The sequence below is a fragment of the Gallus gallus genome, chromosome 13 (genome assembly GCF_016699485.2).
Source record: "Gallus gallus isolate bGalGal1 chromosome 13, bGalGal1.mat.broiler.GRCg7b, whole genome shotgun sequence".
Lineage (NCBI taxonomy): Eukaryota > Metazoa > Chordata > Aves > Galliformes > Phasianidae > Gallus > Gallus gallus.
In genome coordinates, this window is record NC_052544.1 from 6801980 (window position 1) to 6829550 (window position 27571).

At 36.5% G+C, this 27571-nt stretch overlaps 2 protein-coding genes across 5 annotated transcripts in view; one reads left to right on the top strand and one right to left on the bottom strand.

Annotated features, from left to right (window-relative positions):
• The window catches only part of GABRB2 (gamma-aminobutyric acid type A receptor beta2 subunit), a 335870-nt gene that overhangs the window by 34614 nt on the left and 273685 nt on the right, over window positions 1-27571 (top strand). For both annotated transcript variants that reach the window (XM_046900320.1, XM_040646866.2), the window contains exon 2: window positions 11327-11429. The gene's annotated coding sequence lies outside the window, so the exon portion shown is untranslated. The remainder of the gene's footprint in view (window positions 1-11326; window positions 11430-27571) is intronic.
• The window catches only part of GABRA1 (gamma-aminobutyric acid type A receptor alpha1 subunit), a 43128-nt gene continuing 21748 nt past the window's right edge, over window positions 6192-27571 (bottom strand). For all 3 annotated transcript variants that reach the window (XM_025154781.3, XM_046900270.1, NM_204318.3), the window contains exons 6-10: window positions 25793-25875; window positions 20455-20598; window positions 15136-15288; window positions 12293-12495; window positions 6192-9043 (exon numbers count right to left, since the gene is read on the bottom strand). In XM_025154781.3, coding sequence (XP_025010549.1) covers window positions 8735-9043; window positions 12293-12495; window positions 15136-15288; window positions 20455-20598; window positions 25793-25875 — 892 coding nt within the window. In that variant the 3' untranslated portion in view covers window positions 6192-8734. The remainder of the gene's footprint in view (window positions 9044-12292; window positions 12496-15135; window positions 15289-20454; window positions 20599-25792; window positions 25876-27571) is intronic.

Below are 27571 nucleotides of genomic sequence, written 5' to 3' on the forward strand. Positions count from 1 at the left end.
TGTCACATCTCCACATTTCTTGAACGCCTCCTGGGACGGTGACTCTACCCCCTCCCTGGGCCCTATTCTGAGCAGCAGTTTGATAGGTGTGCCATCACCTCCTCCCAAGTTATACAGATGCGTATGTCCATGGTTTACCAACCTCCCCTGCCCAAATTAAGCTACTCCACTTCTAAATAGAGCCTTCTTGGCTTCAATTCCTGCTTGGTGCTGGATAGGCCAAGTTTCTTTACATCATTGTTTTCGCTGTGAATGTTGTTGAGAATGGTGTGTCCATTCCTCTGACTGTGCAAAGGGCTGGCGACCTTTGTATCATGGCTCAAGTAATGGAGCTGACATCTTGGGCAAGTACTTCTCTGTTACAATTCAAAAAGTAATAATAGTAGAATCAAGTGTATTTTTGGTTTGAGACTTGGGACGAGACATTCTGCAACTCATTTTCTGCTGTGTTTTCTGTTCAAGCTGCTGACCTTGAAGCAAGTTTTCTTTACTTCATTGATGCACACCATCCAGTCACAGTTATGAAGTGAAGAGAAATGGATGTGTATTTGGCATTTGCACTGACTGTTCTTTTAGATCTCATCAGTCTTTTTATCTTTTAAACATACATTCCAAGCTATTAAATGCTAGAAATAATAAAACAAAATAATGGCTAATAACCCATCTAGCTTGCCTGAAATACAGAGGTATAATAGCTTGTCTGACATTTTTTAGAGCCAATATTTACCTTTATCACTAGTAAGTGCCTCCTGAGACTCATTATTCATGTAATTCCCATTAAGAGGCAGTAGTAAAACAGCCTACTGTCTTACAACTCTTCTTGTTAAGTACACTATGTTTAGTAATAAATATGCCAGATTGTGCCACAACAGATAATAATTATTATTATTTTTTTGTATCTCTACATTTATAAATGAATCATATTCATTTATAGACTTCTTTCCATTTACTTCTTGGACTTAGCCAGATAAAAGTGCATTTCTTCAGGTGGACTTGAAGAAGTATGACCGTATACTTATTCCTACCCTTTGAACCAAAGGCTGTAACAAAAGTAGTCTTACCTTTTATAAGTTTTACTTTGCAATGAACCAGGGATCATATTTAGGAAAAAGAAAAGTATTGAAATATAAATAACATCAGTTCTAGTGTAATGTGAAAGGTGTACTTCACAAATCCAAGTTACCTGTTATATAACCTGTTCTATTATATATGCTTCCACTCTTAAGGCCTGATAGAGGAAGGTAATTAACTTGTGTCTCTAATTTTTCTCATGTGCGTCTCCACACAGTTCTGTGACAGTCCTCACTATAAATATCAAGTTCTAAAAGAGCTTTGGTAGTGGCATGAATAAAACTAGGGAGTTTTCCTCTTTCAATCACTTGAAACCTGTGTTTGTGTGGCATTCTGGGTAAGAGTAGATTTTTAGTCCTATGCCTTGGCAAAACCCAGATGAAGAAAACTGTAAGCTGCACTTGCTGCAGAGTCTAATACTCTTTTCCTTTGTTTTTTCTTACTTTTTCTTTAGTAGCATTAGAATGCTTAAAAGTTGTTCTTTCTATGTCTAAAAATACCCGGTAAGGTTTTCAAATGCACCCAGTGCTGGTTTTAGTCTGCTCTTATCCATTTGAAAGGGTTTTTGTTGTATTTTATTGATGCATTTGTTAGGAGGTCGGTGTCTAGGAGGCTTTTTGGGGAGGGAAAGAAGCTGTTGACCATCAGTACTAAAGCTGTGATAAACATCTAAAACTGAATTTCTGGATTACCATGTCTTGTTATTATTCATAATGCTACTTCTTTTCCTTTTGTGTTTGTTTCTTTTAATTCACTTGCTCAATTTTTAAACCTTTTACTTGAGAGCTGTCCTTCCGTTCATAAACTAATAGATTGGAAGGGACATTTCCAGCCCCACCTCTGTTAGAAAAGAAAGTTAGAGCTATTTACAAATGAACATCACTATTAAGATTCAGTAACTCAATGACCAGAGAACCACTCCTCTGCATTCTTAAGTGCCAGTGAAATCATGGCTGAACCACAGAGCCTATTGTGGAACTGCTATAAATGCTCTCCTTTTCTGGGATCTGTAATGTGGTATTTACATGTGGGTGTAAAAGAAGTGCACTCCAGTGTTGAAAATTCTGGCTTTGCAGTTACCTAAATATTATATTGGTGTATACAGAACCCTTTCATAATACACAGTGTATTAAACTATTGAAATGAGATGTGTTCTCATTTGTTTTCTGTGTCTTCCTACATAAGAGACTGGGGAGGGAGGATAATCACAAACAAGCTGGTAAAGGCCCTCTCATGACTCAAGGACCAATTTTGCTTGATCTAAATTAGCCCAGTTCCTTACAAATGAAGCAAACTAGAGAGGAGATGACAATGTGCAGAAATCAGCAGACTGGTTTACAGTAGGTATTGTCTTCAAAATAGCTGTCTGTAGCATATTTTTTTTCTTCAAACCTTGCTTTAGCTGTCTGGTATAAATGAAGAAATAAAATCTTATCAAGGCCTCAGAGTTTTATCTGCATGTTATTTTGTTGAATCTGTGAGGCTTAGTTGAGCTTTATTTGTAGTTAAAAATTATTTCACGTTGCTGTCTTAGAACTGTTTGATTTAAGACACCCGTGCTGCTATTTCCTGAGCTGTGCACCATTACCTTTGGGAACTTAAATTCGCATCTCCATGCTTGTCTTAGCCCCTCCCTCAGACAGGGATGAAAGGAAGCAGAAGTTGAATTTCATGGGTGGTTTGGGTTTTTTTTGTGTTTTGCTGTTGAAAAGGCCTACTGAAACTACCGAAATTGTACTGTTTTCATACAAAGAGTAGAAAGCTTATTTGATTACGCTTTGTTCATAGATGTTATTGTTGTTTCTTAAATCCATTGCCCTGCAGCAGGTCCTAACAACTGGCAGGTATTTATTTATACCATGATCCCTGATGGTTTATTCTTTTATTCAGAAGGTGCATTGATTTCAGTCAAGATTCATTTTAAATGAACTTTTCTGTTTTTGCAAGCTGGTTTAATTCAAGAGGAAAATATGGATATTTGTATTGTAGCTTCACTGGGTTTTATTTTTGAGTGACCATAAAATGTATACTTTTTTTTTAATTGGAATTTTTCATATTCTTGTGGAAAATTTGTTACATTAATGAATATTACTGTAATGGAGAGCAATCTTAGAAGCCTATAAATCACTTATTTAAAAGTATTGTTCTGCTGCTGCTGGAAATAATGGAATAGGAGCTTTGTGCATTTTGCTCTTAGTAGCTGTTGTTGTTTGTGTTTAAGTTGCATGGATCCTCTAGCAGGTAAGTTTTTTTTCCTCTGTGAGGCACTCCAGTCATCTCAGTGGATGATGAATACTTATAAAATGACCATGTAGCAACAGTAGTGCATTCTGAGCAGTCATTAGCAAACTCTTTCTAGACAAATTCAGTACCTTAGTCCTAGTTCAGGTTTTAGGCTCGTGTAATTTGAGGTTAAATGTATACTTTGTATATGATAGCACTTGGAAAGATATTCATCGGATCTCTTCGTAGTCAAACGTCCTTGTTTCACCAGAGTTCACCAAATGTGTCTTTCTTCCCTTGACAGCACACACAAAAAATCATTCCTATCTGTTAGTTGGTCTGCAGGTTTTTGGGAGAAAATGTCTCTAGTCTTTGGGTGAAATTCATGTAACAGACAGCTGTACTGCAAGCATAGAATCTGCTCGCAGCATCTTCAGATGCCCTAGAGCTGTGTAATCAGACAACTTTATCAGCAGCCGTGTTGTCATCCTGCCTGTTTGGATGGGGCTGCAGCCAGAGTGAGCGAGCCTATAGAAACTTGGCATTGGGAGGCTTTTGCCTTTCCTATTGTATTTGGTGTGATTTGTAATCAGATGTAACCTGACAGCAACAGCTTGACAAGCTGACAATACACTTCACTTGCAAAATTCATGTGCTAAGAATGCAAACACATTTTATTTCAGCTGTGTTGTTTTTATGCATAGGAGGAGCTTTTTTTTTTCTGTTTTTGCTTTGTTTGTTTTTCCCTGTGGATCTGCTAGAGAAAGTCTGCAGAGATCTTGAGGTTTTTATATTTATAAGTGTGACTGCTATTTTTCAAGCCTCTAAGAAGAAGATAGACTTTCCCCAGTCACACTAATTTATTTGGACATTCAGATACAAAGCACAGGCTGAGAGAAGTTCTCTTATTATTTGCTCCCTGAAGCATGCGTGCCCCATTTTCTGGCCATTAGGGTGTTTCATAAGCTCTTATTGTTTACCATATTGGTGGAAAATAGAAGGAGATTAAAAAAAAAGGGGGGGGGGGTGGGGGGGAGGGGAAGTTTTTTCAAGTCTCCTATCTGTCAGTCCAAAAGATCCCATCTAAAGGTCGAAGATTTTCTTTGCCTTTGTTAAACTTTTGGGTAGGTACACACACACCTAATGCACCCATTTCTGCTGCTAAGACTGCATGAAGTCTGACTGCCTTTAACACTTTGCTTGGACTGCTGATCCAAAGGGTTACCTCTTTGCTGGAGGATGCTTCAGCCAAGCTCAGCTGTACATTTTTACCCCAAGTGAAGCACTTATTTGCTCAGCCAGTCTTACTCAGCATGATGTAACATCATGCTGTTAAGTGTAGTTGTCTGAATTACCACTTGTGATTCTGATACTGTGATCAACCCCAGGAGGATCAAGCCAGCAGAGTGCTTGTCTGAAGAAGTCTTGCTATAGCATATGGTTAGGTAATACTGGCCTCCACACACAGGGATCCTCCGTCATCTTCATTTCCCCAAGAGCTGGCTTCTGGCAGATCATTTTGTACTCTACGAATAGTTACAGAAAGTGTGGAGGCACCAGCAGTTTTCAGACTGAACTGTTCTTGTTCCTCTACGTTCTTACGGTACCATCAAGGGACGAGCCCAGAAGAACTAGAGGATTTTCTCCTCCCGATGTAGTATTACAGAGCACCTCCATTTCAGGATGTCATGCCAGACTGCCTGCTGACCGAACCTCCCTTCTGACAGGGCTGTTCTTCATTCTATGAGTCTGAAAGGCGCTACGCTTCCTCTGAGCCAGCTCCTGTTGCATCTACTCGTTTTCACTCATTTTACATAAGTAAAATTCGGCTCAAGAACATCAGAGCAGTGATAAAGGAGACGTGTGAGTCCTCATATATACTCTGTATCTGGCATACGAACATAGGAGGTGGGTGTTCAGTGTCACTTGCAATTTCCCTGCTTCTCCAGAAAATCCTATATGGGTTTCCATAGGGATTCAAACTCCATGCAGTTATCAGTAGGAGGCAAGGAACAAGGATTCGGACTGTGCTATCCTCCTTCAAATTAGAGGAAAGCAGAATAAGTTAACAGAATTTGTGCCTGTGTTAATGCAATCTTTCTATTGTGATGAATTTTGCTGTGGAGCTCAGCTACTTAAGAACACTCTAAATATTACACTTATGAGAGCCTTTCCTGCATTGGATCTTTTAGAATCATAGAATCATAGAATGGCCTGGGTTGAAAAGGACCACAATGATCATCTGCCACTGGTTGTTTCTCTTCCTCTACCTAAAAGCATGAGCCTTGCTCCCAGGGACTTTCCCAGGAAAATCAGAGGGCCGAATACACTGGAATGACTTTCCCTCTGTTTGTGTTCTGTACAGAAAAGAAAGAATGCTTGAATTAATATTTTCTAGCTATGCATACATTTGTTTAAATGCTATCCCCACAACTCATTAAATAAGTGAAATAGTGTTATTTTATACAATTTAAGGTCCTGTCCTAACAATACAATTTAAGGTCCTGTCCTAGATCTGTTTTCTATGACATCTCTAATTAAAAAGGAAAAAAAAAATTCCAATTTTTACTCTTCCTCTCTGGTTTATCTGCCATTTTAGCTGGGAGGGAGTGTATTTCATTCTCTTCCTATCCTGTGTCATGCTCATTGTACTAAACCTCATCAGTTATCTGATTTGAGTTGTTGTTTCACTGGATGCACATTATACAGACTGAGCAATATTTTTTTTAATGTCAAATCAGTTTTCAGAAACACTCCTGTTGCTGAAAACACTGAGCAGGAAACTACATCCATTAAACTGCATTCTTTACCAAATGAAACTATACTTTTCAATGAATAGCAGTTCATAAAGTGATGTGTTGTAAAAAAGAGTAACTAAAGAAAACCAAAGTAAAACATTCACTTTCATTATTTTTAGCTTTATTATTATAATAGAATTACAGTCTGACATAAAATAAAGAGCTTTTGCTAAACTCTGTAAAGCAATACATGCTTCTGCCATAAACAACCTCTATTAGATTTAGGTTTTATTGCCACATCACTGCACTGAGGTGCAATAAACATTCAATGTCATCTTTTTAAAATTATCCAGGGAGTAAACAAACTGTCCTCTATAAGAGTGTATCATTATTTTCAAGGAAGACTTACTATTATTACATGGTTTAGCAAAGCACTGTAAAAAAGCTACATAGAGAATACCTTGTCTTTGATAAACTCTGCAATCAAGTTTGTACAGTATAATACTATTGGCATAGACTAACAAACTAAGAGGTGATATAATGCAGTCATTGCATAGCAAAAAGCAGACTAGTTAAGTAATATTCACATCTAATGTGCAAAATGCAGACCAAAAGGTAGCTATGAATTACTGGAAGGATAAAATGCCCTAAATGAACACACTATTTAAACGCCAAAAATAACAAGATAAACAAGTACACTGAAGTTAAAGAGCCATAGTTTATTTTTTTCTATACATATATCTACACATGATATCAGAAGATGAAAACATCCCCCTTTTAATAAGCTCCAATCAGATAACTTATCAAGTTTAGACAGGACTAAATGTTAGACAATGAAGCATTATTTAAAAACAAAAAAAAAAAAACAAAAAAAAACCCAACTAAATAAAACATTGACTACTTCCTTTTGTAGATAGAGAACATCAACTTTCTGACTTGCTGAGAAAGTTTATAAAACGTTGCCTGAAATATGACTGTGAAATTTAATTTTGATCAGCGGTTTCTCTGGAGACTTACGTAGCATCTCTTCAAAACTGACTCAGTACAACGTGCTGTGGTTTTTGAATTGATCCTTGCCAACACTCACCGTTGTTCCCATCTCTTTGAAAAAGATTTATCTGAAATTTTACTTCTAACAATCAGCAATAGTGATACTGACTAGAATTGTTTTTAAGGGAGCACAATACCTGCAAAATGGACATCTTGTATTTAAAGCCCTTACATATTGTTCCTACAAATATATTGCTACAGTAAAAATGAAATGTTATAAGTTTACTCAATAAAATCTATTTTCCTGTACATTCTCTTCTGTATGACTTCTTTGTATTTAATGCTACATATATTACATCACTTATTGTAACAGTTGTGTATCAGCAAATATAGCAGTAATATACAGATGAACTTCTGTCTTAACAAATATTTCACCGTTTTTACCTACCCAAATATAATCCCATACTTTAGTATTTATGCATGACCTGAGCAGACCAGTCATTAATCTAATAGTAAACATTGGATGACATTGTCAAATTGCAAGTTACTGTACACTTAACCACTTTACAAATGGAATTAATTCCAAGCACTTCCTACGTATTTTTTAGACTTTCCAATGCCAATGATTTTTTTGATTTAAGCTCTAAATATGTTTTATTGAGCGCTTAACAACATATTAAGAGCTAAGAGGTGACTTCTAAACAATGTTTTAAGAACAAAACTTTAAAAAAGTTTTTAAAAAAAAAGAAAAAGAAAATAAGAAAAATGTACAATCTCATGCTGCATATTTACATATATTATTTAAATAGTATATTTTGTCTTTCTGCTATCCATAAATTTCATTCTAAAGCTTTTCTTAATGTATCATTTTATAAAAGAATACATTCAACATATCTAGAGCTTGCAAAATCTGTGTTTTGGTTGTTTTATTTTTAAACTCCCTAGAACAGTGATGAGTAAAAGCTATCTGTAAAAGCATCTGGGATTTGTTTGGATTACACAGGAGATAGAGGGACTTGAGATCTGCACTTGATTGTGCAACTGGTTTGAAATCTAGTCTAGTAACAACTTAATGCTTAGAACAAGACTGCAGTAAGAGAGCAGATTAAAGCATTTTTTACCATTAGATCTTATGTGCTATACAGTGATGAACTGTATCTACAGTGAGTAATTTTATTTTCTTTAACAATCATTTAATATTTTAAGTTAGGTCATTTGGAATATAGAAGGGAAAAAGGAATAGGAAAATAACCTATCTTATGGGATTCAGCAAATGGAAAGCTTTAAATCCTTGAAAAGATTATAAACAGTGGTTGAAAAAGTGGTGCAGGATAGTATGTGCAACATGGACATCATAAAGTATATTTTCCTGCTCCTCACAATCCATTGAATAAAAATATCTTTTTCACATACATATACAGTATATCTTGGGGACATTCAGTATGAAGCTATCTACAAATGCTTGCCTTTTTTTTTTTTTTTTTTTTTTTCAGTACTAGAACTTTCTTTCCCTTTTTAAGAATCCGTTTCCCAAAGTATATAGCTTATATTGTTCTCTCCCTTGTATATAGGGTTCTTAAATATACAGATATATTTTACTTCTGGTTAAATGAAGAAACCTTTATGATATTCCAAATGGGAATTACTGTATGTGAAAACTGGAAGCAATTCCCAGAGCAAAAGACAAAACAAAGCTAGATGAATAAATGAGGTTATTGATGTGGAGTTGGGGCTTTTAACTGAGGCTCCCGGTTTAAATAGGTGGCCCAATAGACTAAATTAAAGATTCCAAAAAGCAATGGGAAAGCTATTCTTGATAGTCGATCAATTTTGCTGACGCTGTTAAAAGTTTTCTTGGGTTCTGCAGGCTTTGTTTCTGGCTTAACTTCTTTGGGCTCTATCGTTGCACTTTTAGCAATGGTTGCCAGCCCAGGGTCCCTTGCAATATTAGGAGTGTAGCTTGTAGCTGCAGCTGTGTATGTGTTATTTTTCTTAATGAGAGGATCCTTCACCTTCTTTGGCTAAAGAAAGAAGAAAATATTTTATTCTTACTGGCTTCTCAATAGGTCACATACTAAAAAAGTACAATGAAATTTTGCTATAAATTATACCACAAGTCATGATAACCTGTAAGTAAGAAGTTAATGTCAGGGTACACAACTCATGCAAAATACTTCAATGAAGACAGAGACAGAATCACTCATCTGGATTGTTTGTATTACTTAAACTAAATTATATGATGGATAGCGAAGACTTACCTGATAGCTAGGCTCACTGTTAGACAAAATTACCTTTAATGGTAATGAGCAGTGATGAACCATTCATAATTCAACACTCCCTTAATCAACTCTGCCACTTGACCAGCATAAGAACCTTAAAAGATGCTGAACTTCTGAGTGTAATTTTCCAATATTAAGACAAACAGCGTTGTTGTGATTAATTCTAACACAGTTCTTACGTAAAAAATATACAATAAAAATATCACGTGACCATGACACAAAAGAGTGGATTATTTAGAAACATGCCAAATGAGTCATCTTATTTTTATACTAAGGATTTACACCAGAAGCATATGAATTAAGGGAAAGAAATTTTCAGTTCCTACTTTCATGTTGCAATTGGATCGTAATGGCTGAAATGACATTCTGAAGACAAGGTCTTAAGAAGTTACATGATTTTTGTAGCCAACCCATTTTGTAAAGCACGACTGTACTGAATGTTTTCCAGTGGTGAAGAACTTACTAATCAGAAAGTAAATGTAGATTTTCAGCTGGGTCCTTATGTTGTCTAGTTTTCTACTTGTGGGGGAGAAAAACAGATAAATTTTGACGTGTGGGGTTAGCAGCTGGAATTCAACTGTCACAGTTGTAGAGAGTCCAAGCCCTTCCTCCAGTAACTACACAAGAATAAACGTAGATGTTAAATGTAGTGGATGGATAAGGAGGTGTAAAGAAAGACAGTAGTTATCAGAAAACAAAAGCAAGTAACAATAAAATACCAAGAGCTTGGAAAATCATTAGGCAGTGTTTGCTGAGGGGGATGAAAAAGGGGGAATGTTGACCATGTGGTCCTTTACAAGGCAGAAGATGATAATATGGATAAAGAGAAAATAGTAGGAGTGGTTTTATTGCATCATTTCACAGAAAAACAAATAGAACTGTTAACAAGATGCAGCCATCCCAGAAAGAAAGTACTTTTTAAAATAGTCACAGTACTATTTATGACAGATTGACTATAGTTTAATAGCTAAGTAGACAAAGCAGTGAGGGGGGTGGAGTGGGGGCTTTATTTTATAAATAAAAAATTAAGGAGATTAACACTAAGTGAACAGGAAGGTTCCTGCAGGACGTCTGAGAATGTGCAGGAAAGCTGCAAAAGCATGAGGGCACGTGGAGACTTGTTGAAGCACAGCATAGAGCCCCATTCCGGAAGGAAACATGTATTGATAAAAAGTTAAATTTGTTTCTTCATAGGAAAGGGGATTCAGATAGTGCCCGTGGTGTAGATGCTCTTTGTTTCAAGGCAATACTGTTCACCGTAGCTTGAGGCTCAGGAAAAGCTTCAAAATGTCTTAGAATATATCTGCTGAGTAAGATGAATAAACAGCCGAAAAAAAAATACTCAGAAAAAAAGATGAAGTCAGAAGGCTTTCTGGTTGCATGTCCTTTCTCTCCTCCTGAGCAGGAGGGCTGCTGACATGGCTGCTTGATATGAAGCCCATACTGTTTCCCCATCGGCAAGAAGTGCTAATGAGCAGCTCTAAATCCAGCAGGGCAAAGAACCAGATCGTAGAAGTGTCAGGGGACACTCAGCCTACGGATACAAATTTCATGAAGAATCTGATCCACAGGAAGGCCTGATACCAATCAGGGGCCTGATACTTTATGTCAAATTTGAATTCATGAAAAGGTAGTGGAATAGCTAACAAGAGCCCCAACTTTATCAATCTGTGATGCTTTGTTCACTGTTAGCTTACTTTGCTTGCTTTTCTGTAATGTCTGCAGATAACACGCTTTACCCTTGTTGCCTTATAACAAAGCATGTATGAAGGCCCTCACCTGCTAGGGAATTTAAAATCTTACATCTTCCAATGTTTCAGGCAGTATTTGAATACTGTGCTTTTCCTTTTTCTCCTTTTTTTTCCTTTTTTTTTTCTTTCTTTTTTTTTTTTGGTAAGAAAATTTAGTTTTCTTTGAAAGAAATGGCTGGTTATAGCTACTTATGTTAGTAGGTAGACAGTATTAAAAAGGGAACAATCAATATTTAATATTTTCTATTAATGTAACTCATTCTTTAAAAAATAGGTATAATGCGGATAAGAGCACAGAAAAACAGAAAAGAATGACTTTCAATGGAGGTATCGTCAATAACTGAAAATATTGACCACCGGTGGCACCACTCAGTCCTGTAAGTTACTTCATTTTGTTCCATGATGCTTTTATGTTGGTTGTCACTGTGTGTATGTTCGAAGTTTATTTCTATTTTATCACTGAATGACTTACACAACGAAAATAGAAAAAACAGTAACAACAAAGAATATTTATATACCCTATCCGTACATTCCTGAATTAAACACATATATTCGCATACCAATGAGTAACATCTGCTCCTCCAAATATTTATTCTGCTGATTCTCTAATCTGTGAATGTTCGTAAGCAATTAGGCAATAAGCAATTAGGCAAGTTAAAAATCCCTTTCAAGATCTCTTAAAAAATAACCAAAATGAGCTTCCTCACAGAAGGAGCTCACATGATATTTCATAGGAAATAGGAAACTTTCATTCCCTGTACATCTGCAACAATTTGTTGATGTATATGTGACTTACAGACAGTCTGATCCCAACAAAGAGACAACCTGATGTCCTCCTTTGCCTTGAGGGAGGTACGGATCAGGGTTACTGACTCCCGAAACAACCCAATTTCATATATAGGCTAAGAATTAAAAATAACAATATTTCTATTTTTAAAAAACAGAGAAATGAACGTAATCAAAGGCAAGAAAAAGCCCTGCATTGATTGATTTGATCATTATCACTTGGCAATCCTCTTTAAGTTGAGGAGCTATATACTCTGGAAACATAAATACAGCAGCCACAAGATTTTTCTCTACATATATACTATGGCACGGACACTTTAGCTTGCTCAAACACTGCAGAATGAACTGCCTTCCCTCTAAAAACAAAACAAAAAAACCAACAGCTATTAAAAATTATATGGAGATCATGTATGACATAATGTGAATTGTTGGAGTAGATATTAAGTGGCATTACCTTTTCAGGAACAACACTTTTGCCATCCCATGCGTAGCCTCTCTTTGTAAAGTAATTCACTGTTGCAAATTCGATGAGGGCAGAAAACACAAAGGCATAGCACACCGCTATAAACCAATCCATGGCAGTGGCGTAGGCCACCTTAGGGAGTGAGTTCCTCGCACTGATACTCAGGGTGGTCATTGTTAGGACAGTTGTCACTCCTGCAAAGCAAACAGGTTTTGTCTTCATATCAGCGGTTTTATTTTGCACTTCAGTTCTCAGCTACTGCAGTAGATAGGAAACCCTCATCTTCACCCATCATTCTTGTGGACCTCTCCACTTAAATGCAGTTGCTACCTGAAGATATCAAGTTTCAAGGTCTGTAGAAGTTGTGGGATCTTTGAAACATCTGTTTTATACTTTTCTTCTTTCCCATTGTTTTAGTACAATGGTAATTTTTAAACGGGGATGTAAATAACTTTTTAAGTTTTGGACTGGTTTGTACTTAAAGCTTCCTGTAGCATAAGGAATTATCATTGCTCTTCCTTACCTTTTACTGTGTAAATTGCCCTAAAAATATATCAATTCACATGTGTACTTCTTGTGGTAGTTCTAATATATCTAATATATTTATATAAATATATTCTAATTTATTTAAACATAAAACTTAGAAGCTCATTGGTTTTGTGTTACTTAGCCTGGTTATTCTTAATGCTAAAATTGTTTATGAAGTGTATGTTCCTTCATATGTATACTCAAATTCACTAAGCTTTATGTAGCATTATGTTTATTTAAATTCATATTATTACAGATGTTCCCTGATGCCCCCCAAAATAGCACAGAATTTATTTAAGAACAATAATAATGTTATGTGCACCTGTGATATCAGAGCTCCAATAGCTGATGACACTTTAGCTCCCCATGGAGCTTTCACTGGCGGTGGCAGGGCTGTACCGAACTCACTCTGCAAAATCTGCAAGCGTAGGCTGGACATTTACATCAAATCATATGTCCACAAGTTACCTTGACAACTGCAGTATCCTGTATTGAATGTTTTGCAAGTTCATCTTTGCTGCACTGAGCGTTAGTGAAAATGTGCAGTGGTCTAAAATAGGCCAAATAATGAACAGCGTATTTACATACTAGTGTACAGAGCTTGAAATTTTAGTGTCTAGTGAAAAAGCAATTTCCCTTCCCTGAGAGACAACCTAATCTCATATTTGACTCATTATCAGCAAGCTTATGTTTCTTTTGTGCAAAGCAGGATTTATAATTTATATTATCTGTGATAGTAAGTGGGCTAAGAGATGTAAGATGTGTTTCTGTATACATTCGTTCGTGCAAAATATCCTGAGATGTTTTTTACTGCTGTTAGGAAGTGGAAAAATCACCTATCATGATACCTAATGATGGAGTAAACATAACACTGTTTACTAAATAACTGTCTTCTAAAAGAACTTGCAAAAATACACGGGTTCTTGAGCCCCTCAAGATAGCATCTGGAGATCATGCAGTATTATATATTATTCATTGTGAGACTAGGAAATGTCCTCTATCTAGGGACAATGAAGTATGGCACTGCAAAATGCTGACCTGGCATTTCCTTTTAAACGGCATGTGCAAAGAGAGATAAAATAGATACAATTTCAGTTGCTCTGAGTACACAGGCTCGTAAAAGTCCCAGATCAATCCTCAGTGCAGTCAATGATAAAATTTCTGAAGTAATTTTAGACATTAATCTAAACCACATTATGTAAATAAAATGTAATTATCTTGTGCTTTAAACCGTTCTTCTGTAAATGCACATCCATATATCTACAAAAAGTCTTTACTTGGTTCATGAGGTCCAAGGTTATGGAAGTTGTGAATTATTTCCAGAGGCTTTGGGAAACTAAAGCTCATCTATGAAGAGTGCCTGAGAAAGGTCAATAAAAACAGCTTTTGATCAACAAGAGTTTCAATGTCTGCGTGTTTCTCAACATCAGGCCTTGTAACTCTCTCCAGCTGTGCCACTGGGTAAATTACCTCATGCAAAGCAGGAGGGCCCATGGCATCCTACTGCCCCAAGGCAGGGAGTGAGTGTGACAGCCAGCTTGGCTTTGTGCTTTTTGCATCCTCCTGCCAAATGTGCTCGGGTGTCCCATCCATACATCACAAAAAAGACTAACTCACATCATAGAGATATCAGGTTCTATTTTCCTTAGTTAAAGTTATGTTATTTCTTTTTCTTTTTTTCTTCTTCTTTTAACAAACTGCTTGTCTTGGATTCTTATCTTCAAAGACTATGCTAGTTGTTTGTTCCTCATTTTAAAATAAGTGTTTGCCGGCGGTGGTTAAAGCACTAGGGACCAACTGTATAAACTTAAAGTCCTTCAGATTCCCTTGTTTTACTGCGTGCATCTATTCACTGCTGTAAGCACAATAAATCATCACTGATTTCAACAGATCATTATTAGCATCCTACTAAGGGGATTTTAAAGCTAAAAATGTTCAAAGAGGCTGAGGGTGTCAAGGATGTCAAGTGACCAATACCTTTAATTAAAACTTTCTGACAGTCCCCCCCATGGATGTCACTGTTGTCATCAAAAATGTTTTGTTCATATACATACTGTTCTGGAAATGTTGAACTGGAATAGATTGTTCAAGATATTTTCAGGTCCAATTTTACTCCCAATTTAAAAGGTTTGGAACTTGTATAGGTTTCTGGTGCGTCTTCACAATGAAACATTATTTCTTGTGCCTGTATGTAGTGCAGTACACATGCTCTGCTCCAATATCAGTCTGCACATAACAGTTTTGCCATAAAAATTCTTACATTTATTTGGCATGTCATTGCCAATGAGTTTGTAAGTCTTTCTTACCAAATACAGTTCTTGCTGGAACAGATTCTCTGTTGAGCCAGAAGGACACCTGTGACAGTATCACTGTCATGATGCATGGCAGATAAGTCTGAATGACAAAGTAACCAATCTTCCTCTTCAAGTGAAAATGTGTAGTCATAACAACATATTCCCCTAAAAATAAACAAAAAAGAAAATAAACAGTAAAGCTTTTATAAATATGAAAATCAAGAGACTTTAAATGAAGTCACTTTTCGTTATATGTACAACTATGATTAAGAAGAAAAAAAAACCCACAAATTATAATGGGTCAGCTCCAAAGAAAACATTTAATAAAGCAAATTCTGAAGTTCCAATAATAATAACAAAATTAGACAGTTCTGGGAAGCACTAATTAAATTCTCATCTTTTCATCTCCACTAAGTAGTGAATGAACGTCTGCATTAATTGGGGGCTGTTTAGGCCTCTTGTGAAAGATTTCATTCCATTAGAAGCTGGAAAACTGCTGTAATATACACATGGAAACAGCATCCAAAGACCAAGTGATGACAGCAAGTCAGAAGCGCTTCAAGCTTAAATTATAATTTTTGATGTGGTTATGTTTTTATTATCAAAATTTGTGCTTTATCTAGTCTGAATATTAAGCATCCCTTCCCTACTAACTTCAGTACCTTACTAAATTAATATTCTCTTGCCCAGTAAATGGCCAATGCAAGAATAATATAGAATATTTTCATTACCACTAGCGCTTTGGGTGCTACAAAAACATATGATTTGTGTATTCCAATTACATACAGAAGGCATAGTTAGCATTTATATAACTCTATAAATCTTTCTTTCCAGACGATAGCAAATAATGCCTTATTTTCAGACCATTATTTACAACATCACTGAAAACATATTTTGAAGTACAGTATATTCTCAAAAGATTGGAAAACCTATAGCTATGGCATTTTGTTCAGTGTAGATTGATTCTGTATACAATGGACATTATCTTAGGAATGAAACAGGTGGAAATGTAACTGGATGAAAACCTCTGTCTAGATTAGAGATGACGTGAAGTCACCATTATTCTCTTTTAAAATACAGGCATCTGGAAAGAGTCCGTTGCTCCTGAACAGTAAAAGCTTAAATTGGATTGAAAAACTATGTCTAGACATTGACTGCTTATACACTGAGCATGTTAAATGCACTTTTCTTTAAAAGAAAGTCTAAAAGAACTTTCATTTGAGCAATCTTGCTCAATGTATAACCCCAAGGAAGTCTTATAGATAGGATGTGATAATACTCCTGATCTGATTCAATATAAAATAGAAGTCAGGAGCAAATGGGGAAAAGAGAATCAATTAAAAATTACAGGTAGAGCAAAGGCTATACAAGGAAAAATTTCTATCAAAAAATAGAACTCCCAGAGCAACATGGTGGTTGTTGATGTGATTTTTACCCATTGTTCTTTAATTTTCACCACAACAACCTACAACAGTGATTGTAATCTTATGAAGAATGACTATCCTAGTGAGAAAAAACAGTAATTTAATTTTATCTGCTATAGCTATTTTAATGCAATCTCATATAGAATGCTCACAATGGTATGCCAGAATTAATTCAGCGATCATAGAAGGCAAGCTAAGAATACAGAGTGAACACATTGCTCTGCTCTGAAACTTTATTTAGCTGCTTAAATTATGAAAGTATTTTTAACCTCTAGAAATGAGAACAGGATTCAAAGCATGAAGGCAATTAAAACGTCCAGAATTACTCTCATCAGTTCAATGCTACAACAGGTCTGAGTTAGAAGGCAGACAGTGCCACGAGGAGTGCATCAAGAAAAACACAGGCCTAGAATAATGCCTACACTTCAGTTAAAAATCAAAGACATTTCTTTAGGTCCTCAAAATACCAATGGACTCAAATCATTTATTAAAATATTGTAGATCTTTTAACGAGATTTATTTAAATAACTACAGGACATTTAATTTATACATATTACACAATATGAAACCTTTCAAAGTGGCCACACAACTCCTCCATTTACATTAACCTAAGGTTTTGAACCATGTCCATATTTCAGTCTTTCCAGTGCTCTGGGAGAGTTTGTGTCTGTGCTCAGCGCTTCTGCTGCAGTATTTAAGCAGCCCTTAATTCTATGATGTTTCACAATTAAGAGTCAGTGTTCAGGTACTGTAAATTAACCTGTGTCCTTATAATGAAATGGTTGATATTCAGTGAAGTCAGATCAGACCTATTACTTTATGTTCTTTAAACTATTTTTAATAAACCCAGTTAATCAGTTGGGCACCTTAACTTAATGTGCATCACATTAATTTTAATGACATGCAGACGTGAGGTTCAAAGCAGGAAATGAGTTTACTATAATAATACTTATCCTATCACTGTGGGTAGAAATAAGGCTTTCCTTGACGTTAGTTTAAAGCAAAATATTTCTCTTCTTATGCTGTGTAACCCAACAGAAAATAACCCCTCTTAAGAAGTATTCTCTCAGCAGGTTTTTAGAACAATAGGAAAAGAATATACCATTTGGTGAGAACAAACCCTGCTGATTCTCTATGCCAAACAATGTTTTCAAGGTGGCGAAACAATTCTATGTAAATGGAAAATTTCCCAAGCCCTTTGTGCATCTGTTCAAGCACTTAGAAATAGTATGATTTTAAAGTCCATCTGAGTCAATAGGAGTTGATAGTTGAAGAGTGACAGAAATTGCACATACAACTTAAAAATGACTGGCTCCCTGCTTAAGAAAAATGGCAGCAACAGTATTATTTTGCTTATTGAATGCTGTATTTAAGCCTGTAGAACCCGCACATGTAAGGAAACAGAACAGATTCTTCCTCTGATGGCACGAGTGAATAAGTAGACTGAAAAAAAACACTTCAGTTTTTTAAAAATAATACAAATTGTAGATCTCTTTTCATTAAAAACTCAGAATTTGGTTCTAGACCCAGAAATGAGGATAGCAGATGGTCCACTATCACTGGGAAAAAAATCAACAAAATAGAGTAGCAATTTCATCAAATCATTTATAGTTTCGATAATATCTACCTAAGGTAGCCCAGGTCTGCCAAAATTCTTGGAAAATTTGTGTCTAGAATTCCAGACAACTGTAAATATCTTAAAATTGCCTAACTGAAGTTTCCCTTAATGAACCATAGGATCAGCTGTGTGAGAGTATCGTTTTCTTGCCTAATAGAGGTGCTGGGAACTCCTAGGGAAGATTGACTTCAGCTCCTTTTGTCTTTTTGTCACGAGTCAACCTCCAGAACTCTGGAAAAAGGGAGGGATTTCACAGTTTTAACTACATGGTGTCTTAAAACAGATGATGAGAGGATAAAGATGTGCTGGAGGATTGTGTTGAGATGGCTGCCCAGCTGTCTTAGTGGGGAGAAAGATGACCATTAACCACTTCTGATCCCCACCACTATCTTGGTGAAAGCAACTGTCAAGAAGTACTTTCTGTTGAGGCACTGAATTTTCAAACAAGTTTCTTCCACCGCTTTTCTTAATTGGTATTAACTAAAGAGGGTTGCAAATTTGGTACTAAAAAGATTATTTATGGGCTTATTTTTAGCTTTTATCCATTGTATTCTTTATAAACCTGTTCTGCATCTAGACAATAGCATTTTATTTAGGCAAATATTAATTATACTGCTTTTAGGATGGGAGTGGTAAAGAGTTCTGTCAGGCACAAAAATGAGGCAGAATTCAATCCTATGAAATATCATGGGCAAAAGAAATATAATTTAGTCTTTTCTTGAACATACAACATGAGTTTTTACATTTCTTAGGTTTGCCTTCAGTTCTGTTTAAAGATTTATTATCTGTCTTAAGGATTTAAACGGTGCTTCTCGCATTACTGTCTAATTACCCTGAACTGTATCTGGTATTGGACATTCCCAAGCTCATGAGTCTCTTCTAATTGTACTGCTGCTGCTGTACTGCAGCTGGTAAGCAAAGTATTGGTGGTGAATGCAAAAAAACAACCATGCAGGTGCCGAGGTCTGAGTGAATAGCTTCAGAAGGGGCAGGTGGGGTGAATTACTGGCTCCACAGACATCAACAGGAACGTTTCTGGCTGTGGCCAGGCCAAAAGTTCTCTCTCCTTTTATCTGCCCAGTGGTCAAATCATTGTAATGATCAAATCATTACAATGGAAGTAACAAGTCTATGGAAGCAGTTCTGTTGACATTGTTCTTATGCAAAGTCCTTATTTCTGCCATTCCACTTACTTTTAAGATTACATCTACTGAACAGAAGCTTCCAAGCAGTAACTTGAAAATTGGAGCACTGGAAATATATTATGCTTATTAGTATAACATAAAGTTTATATCTTAGGTGTACTTACAAATAAATACTGACAAGCTAAATAAAAAATAAATCAGGCATTAATTAGGATTCATAATAAATTGATTCATTTTCTCTTAAATGCCTGTTTGCTTTACAAATGACACATTAGAAAGTTTGGTTTAGGCAGGTGTGTTTTTTCTGGAGTTCTGTCACAAATGTATGGGCATTCAAAGCCATACAGTTACTTGTAATGGAGTGCTTCTCTCTGGTCCATTGAACATGCAAGCCAGACAACACTTTGAGCTCTTGTTCATCCTCAGTGCTCAGCTTATGACTATGTTTAGATCTTTGTGCCCTTCCAAAGTAATTAAAGTAAAATCCCAAAGATTAAATCTTGTAACAGAAATTGGAAAGTGAAAAAAAAAAAAAAAAAATAGCCAGTTTCAAAGGCTCATGAAAACCCATGAAAACATGGGTTATTTTTTTCTATCTCACTTTTAGTAGTTTTAGATTTAACGCTGGTGGCAGAACTTAAGATACACAAATCCTATGTTTAGACGTTCCAAATGTTTTTTCTTAATTCAATGAATTTTTTTTTCACCCTCTAAATACCTCCTTGGGAAAGTATATGCTTACTTTCAGCGTCTTATTTCACTGTCTCCGGAACATGTTTTTTGAGGACTCATATTCTGATGCGCTTATATGTAGTAAGCAGATAATATGATAAAGATATGAGGAAAGATTCTTTATAGCATAGATTGCTTGCTTTCTTTCTGGTTAGATTCACCACTATAGGAAGCTTTGTAACTGTTGAAGTATTTTAACAACCAATTAAAGCAGGAAATAATCCCAGGATATTTTATCTTTTCAGAGCTATGTTTTCCTAACCTAAAAGCCATATATTGCAATTTCCCTCACTCACTCTTTCATCTGTTGTTTTTTGAGTTTTTCTTCTTCTGCTCTAAGTTCTGCTTTGATGTTAAAGATCTTCCATTAAAGAAAAACCACAACCCTTCCCAGCAAACCTTTTTCACAGACCTGTACTGGACTGAACAATTCCAGAGTCCACAGTTTGTCCAAGCAGATCATATTGGTTCAGTCGAGAGCCATCTTCAGCCACAACCACTGACCTTGCTGGTTCCCGTGTCCATTCATACACAACCTCTGCTCTGGTATAAGCATCTAATTTAAAACAAATACAGCACATTTCAGCTTTTCACCTTCTGTTGCCGTATGACTTTTAACAGACCATTGTTATGAGCAGTAGATTGAACATTAATTTCTCTTTCACCACCTACAGAAATCCCACACAAAACTAGCTTACTGCAACTTTTTGACTATGGCCTATGCCTGTCCTTGTGATGGTCAGATAAATAGATGCTGTAGGGCAAGTTTAAGGTTCATCCTCAGTGGTATGAAGGACTTCCTCTTTCTTGCATCGTTCCTAACTGTATAAAATCTAAATAATCAGAAAGGAGAGTTAGGTATGGAATTTCAGGGGCATTGAAGAACTCAAGCTCTTTTTCTATTTTTTATCAACTATCAAGAAAGATGAGCCCAGTATTTTCAGGTTGTGGTGGTGTGGTGTTGCCTGGGCCACTGTAATAAACTAAGTCCATCTCAGAGTAGTTTCACTGACCTCCTCGTTAGCCTGACCAGAGCCCTCTGCTTTGGCATCCCCCTCTCACACTGCCTTTGCTCTACAACAGGCATAGCAGATATCTCTGAGGCTGGATTTCTTGACTCTCCAATCTCGATTTGTTAAGCATGTTATATAGATATTTAGTAGCATCCTACATATGCCATCCAGATGTTTCGTGCTATTAGTATTTTATTTATATTGTTTCAGGAATTAAACTATACACTATTTTTTATCTTAGTCTTGCAATACTGTTCTGTCATTTTGTGTAGTCTGTGGTCTGACAGCTCTTGCTTTGAGCAGTTGAGGTGGGAGTTAGCTGTCTACATCGAAGCACTGAGTGTCGTTCTTGACACCTAGGAGTATCCAAGACATGTATGGGACTGAAAATGTGATTAGAACCTACGTAAAGCTTGCTCCCACCAGAGGCAGCTGGAAGCCAGATGGGACATCTTAGGTCATCTAAAATGCCACTATAAATGTATATTTAAATGACTAACTGACTCCTACCTGCTGGATGAGATTTTCCCTGTACATTTCAGAACTGGTAAGCAGGAAAGGGAAAGGAAGAATCTGATTCACTTGACCTCATTTGTGAGTTGATAATTTTATCTTATCAGTATAAGAGATAACAGTAATTGAAGAGGTGGTTTTAGATGGAGTGTACTGGTAAATTAATTGCATGGCATTTGATCCTGCATTATTGAAGTGCAAGGTTGCTTTTGCCCTCAGACTTCATATTCCCCAAGCACTGTAACATATACATAGTTCTTTTGGAAGCAACTGTAAATGCAAATCTACTTATTTATAATTCTGACCTTAAAAATAATGGCCACAGTAAGTACAAGAGTTTGTCTGCTATTCTAGCCAAATAAAGAAAAGTGGATAGTATCAGCTTAGAAACACTATACTTGTTCTGAAGTACACATGAAGTCTGTGAGAGGGGGCTGATATCCTGAACTGCTGAGGACCACTGGATGAGAACTCGGAGGGAAGGCAGCACACTCACCAGTGCTGGAAATGGGCCCTACCCTGCCCATGGGCCCAGTGACTGCCATCCAGCCATGTTTGGTTCACCATTTTCATCACGGATCGTGTGTTCCCCCTCCTGTCTTCAGGATTCAGTTGACATATTGCATAAGTAGCAGCATATTCTTTTGCTCCTTTCATTGTTGCTTTGCAGAGTTGCCTTCATTTTATACTGACAATCAGATTTTTGTGGGAAGAATTGAGGACAATCAGATTTTTGTGGGAAGGGTTGAGGACAGCAGCTGCCTTTCTGATTTTGTTATGCCAACATATGGCTTTTTGTTGTTCCAGAAGCCTCTTTAGCATTTGTCACATTGAATTTACATTGGAATAACCTCTAGCTTAAGCTGCTATTTTGGCAAATCATTTTAGCCTTGGAGCTGGGTCAAGCATTTATTGGCCTCTACAGTACAGGCAGAGTCCATGGGAGATGTGCCACTCCTTCAGTATGGGGCTTTTCTGAATCCAGCTCCAACAAGAGATGATAACAGTGGAGGACATGGAAAAACTCTTATCCAATTTAATTCAAAACAAATACTGCTGGGCAAACACTACCTTGGGGAGCTACTAAGTCTAGTATTGCAATTTGCACATAAAAAGTGGCTTTCATTACAATTAAAGGTCTTTCTCAGTAAATTCTTCAGTTCATTAAGATTAATTTCATCAATTACTGGAGTTGTCTGAAGGGAATCTCCCAAATGTATTGGAAGGTGATTCTCACTGAAAAAGCAGCAATTAAGTTGAAGTTACAATGTATTCTCTTTGTAAGAATAAATTTATTCTCTTTTTATATGTACAACTATGAGACCTGTTTCGATTACTTGTCCAAGTCTAGCCACTTGTCCAGTGAGAAGTATTTCTATTTATGAATAACCAAATATTGAGACAGAAATACTTCATAATCTGGTAATTATGATGTATAATATGATGAGATGGATGGGGGAGGTCCAGATTTAAGGTCCTGTTTTGGACAGTGAATTCCTCTGCAGTGTTTGCAGTACAAGCATGCTGCAGAATACACTACCCCAGATTATAAACTCCTTTAAAATTATTAGGAGAATGCAGCTTCCCTGAAAATGCTTTGATCTTGTCTCACAACGCTTCCCAGCATTTGGAAGCACTTGCTTTGCTAGGTCCTGTTTAGGACAGCTGGCATGATAATAGCCAGTTTGTGTTCAAAATGGAAAAAATACTGCAAATAGTTTGTGCAATAAAATGGCCCACACTATGAGACTGGAATACTAATTATCACCTTATGAATTTAGAGTAATAAATGATATTTCAGTCAGAAATAACACTGTTTGATTATCCTTTGGTTTTGTTAATTTAGGGGAAATAATATATATTATGATAATAAAAATGTATTGCAGAATGAAATGGAAACAAATTTAGATACAAATGGTATTCAGAAATACTTGCACATATTTTTTCTGTCTTGTTTTCACCTTGTGGTGTGATTCCAGAACTGTATTTGCATCCGTATTATCTATCCTTTTCATAATTTCTTTATCTCTTCATCATTTAATCAAGGCAAGATCCCTACTAATCTGAAAAACCATGCACTCGTTGAGCCAAGAGTACTCTAATCTGGGACACACTGAGCCAAAAATAGATGAATATAGGAAAAGAATGGAAACTATTGTTCGCACTTTAGTGTCTGATGTTTAAGGCTGTGGCTTAATGATATACAGTTGTGCTGACAGACGTCTTATCAAGTCTATGAAAATTCAGTCTGCTAGTTCACATTTGTTCAAAAACTGTTGATGGTTTAGCTTTCTATCAGAAGGTTTTATGCATGCTTATCCATCTTTCTGTCTTCCAGATCCAGCATACATTCAATATGCATTTCAAAAGAAATTTGCTCCGGCAACTGCTTCCAGTATAGGTGGGATCCCAGGTGATCCCAAGTGCACAGATATGCTGTTATTGATCAAAGATCCATTGCTATCTACTCTATATTATACTCTAAGACTTCTTTTCCTCTTTTTGTTCTACAGGAAATTTCAAAAGGTTTATTGGTATTGCTGTAAGAAAGCTTGACATTCAAGTACTAAGCTATTCCTGTCAGTTATACTTCAAGTTTGTATAAGCTTCTGTTCTGTAAATTGTATCTAGGAGGCTAGCAGCTTTTTAAAGAGAAAACACCAGTGCTTTCTCATAGTAAGCATAGAGGTAGTCAGCCCAAATAAATTATCATCCTGTCTGGGACCATGTGAAGAATGAACTGAGTGTTTTGTTTGTTGGCTTCTAAAATAGATCAAGTCACTAAGCACCCATTATCAGTGAAATGACCCATTTCTACTAGAAAAAAATAGCCACTGAGAAAACAATTTGTACAATATTATATTTTCCACACATTTTATCTTCCTAGTTTGTGTTGAACTGAATGAAATAAGCAGATCTTCACTTTTTTTCCCCCTTTCCTTAAAGAGTTTAAGCAGGGGGTTGTAAGTAGGTCACTCCAAAAGTAATGCCTCCTTTCTGTGTCCATGGAAACTACAACAGATATGAAGACCACAATAACACCATCTGATAGAGCAAATTCTCAGCTACAAAACACCATTTTTCAGCGTAGTCACTACCATTAGCTATCCATTTATGCCAGTGGTGAACAAAAGCCTGCATGCTCCACTCATAAAGATCTGCACCTGTGCAAGTGACCCACTGTTGCCACTGCTGAAACACTCCACCCACTGTCTCACTGTGCTCACATCCACTGTTTGGTCTCCATCAACATTCAGCAAGTGTCACTGAATATCAATGGGTGCCATTTTTTCTGCATGGAGGAATTCAGTGACACACCTTTGCCTCCTACACACTTCCATGTCAGATGCCATTTTGTCAGACTGCCCCTGTGCTGCCAATCTGTCACATGGCAATAAAATGTAATGCAATGTTGGTAGGAAGGTTCAACCTCTGCTGCCATCTCACCAACATCTGTCTCTGACATTGCAGGCGAATGAAGTAAAAGAGGAGGCATTACTTTCAGAGCAGACCTCTGGTAATAATAAGTTTAGCAAACTTTTAAGCATCGGTGTCATGTGGGCTGCTACTCAAATTCAAGTTTTGGGGAGAAATTCTCATGTTATCTGAAGCGGTGTCAGCTATTACTCTGATTTCAATGCTTTGTTATGTTTTGTTTGGTGTGTTCTCTAATGTACGGTTAAAACTGTTGCAAGTTGCAGTCTCTCTTTGGAGTTTTGTGACGTTTTCCACTTCCAGAAACGTTGCATGATCGAAATATGAATGGTATTGTAATCTTAGATGGAATTTTGTTCTAAACATGCATAATCGTGGTAGGAAAATCATTTGTACCTAAACCAATTGAGTTATTCATGGTCTGTATTACTTATCCTTAAAACTGACTTTGTGACGTTAAATAAATAAATAAATACACAAATAGCAACAACAAAAAGTAACCCTAAGATTAACAACATCCTGTGTCTGACAAGCTACTTTTCTAGAAGTTAAGGGTGATACCATTTTTCTCCTTTGTGAATGTCCAGGCATGACATTGGAATGTGTTTAAGACATTTCTATGTTTTACTCATTACATGAATTTTTATGAAATACACACATATATAAGATTGAGACTACCATTAAAAGTTAAAAGCACCCAAAATTAAAACCTTGATGTTTACTCAGCTGCATAATATGTCTATAAAGTGGCCTTAAAATGGAGAAATCTCAACTTAAAAATAAACTTACAGCTTCCAAATTTCAAGGGGCAAGCATGCACATCCATAGGAAAGTCTTCTAAATGCATTGGACATTCTGCTCTCACAGTCAATCTATAACGGATCAATGAGCAAAAAAGACACATTTAATCAACTTTCATAGAAATAGTAAATAGAATTCTATTAAGACACATGAAATAGTCTATCATCTGTTATGCGATTAATAAGCAGCTAGAGCAGGACCTGAATGGCCTGTCTCCGGATGCAGATAGACCTTTGTAAACACAGCAGTGAAACTGACTGCTCTTTACCATGTCTCATTGTACAGCAGAGATATACTTGTACTTCTAACTTGGTCTGAGGACTAAAATCTCAGAAAGCAAAATCGTTTCCATGCTGCCATCACTAAATTGTCCAGTTCGGGACATTGAGACATTTGTTGAAATCATTTTGTTGCTATTAGCATGGGTGCAAACATGTTGCTCAGTATGAGAAATTAAATAAACTAAAAACATTTCCTGGAATGATCACGTCTCACACACACATCAGCAAGGAATGGACCGCAATACTTGAATGCCAGGCAGAAGATTGCATTAAGACACTTACAAAGATGAGGAAATAGAAATTGTTATGGTCAAAAAAGAGATGTGCACAGCATGCTGCCAAGGTAGTGTTCTTCGGAATTAATTCCTGAACAAGCATTTCGCCAGGAAAGAGAAACTGACCTAGACTTGTGTAAGTACCAGTCAACCAGATTGTACCCTCGCCTCGGCAGTCTTAAAAGATGTTTTCAGAATAAACTGAACATATTTGACACGCTCTCAAATGCCTGGAGACTTTGTTTTCTCCAAATACTTGTACTGCTTTTAACAATTTTTAGAATTGTTAAAAGAAAGCTCACTGTTCACCCATGTACTGAACTATCCATCTTGACTTTCAGACAGAAGAGTCACATAAACATAGCAACATAGAGACAACGTGTCATTTCTTTCATTGCTCTGTCCATGGGTCTTTTCAATTCAGAATGTTTCCATCACTGTGCATCATCATTATTTTGAAATAACGACCTCTGCTTCTGACTGATTAGCTCAAGCTATTATTGTCATAAAAGGAATAATATGTTAACAATAGGAATGATCCCAGAACAAGAAAATAAATAAATAATACCCCAACAACTCAAATACTTTAGTGAAATGTTTTTCTTTTTACAGATGGAATAATAAATGTCCATTTTTAGATTCTCATGTTCTGTATTCCCAATAAGCACAAGAAATTAGAATGTGCAATTCTTTGCTTATCTGTAGTTCTTAGAATCTACCTTCTATAGGATGCAGAAAGAACCTTTCATGTGATCGAGGGGGCTAGGTTAAATTGCACTTTCAGTCTTTATTCAGCTTCCCCAGGAAGAGCTCAAGGTGACATTGGATGGGGCTTTGGGCAACCTGGTCTTGAGGAACGTGTCCCAGGTCATGATGGGAGACGTGGAAGTAGGTGATCTTTAAGGTACCTTCCAACCTGAACTATTCTGTAATTCTATTCTGCTGATGGAATCCTTGAAAGCAACTCAAAATTAAGGTCCTCTGCTAATTGACTGTTTCCTAACTCTCTAGGCAACTTCTCAAAATTGGGTATTAAGAAATGTGCAGCATGTGTAAAGGTAGCACAGCAGAAGGAAAACAAAACACATGAAGACATCTTTTTGTCCATCATTCTATGACCTATTGTGAAAAAGATTATTAAACGAGAATCAAATAATCCTCAAAAAGGAACCTGTTTCCTGTTTGGAAAATTACTTGCTTTACCAACTTAA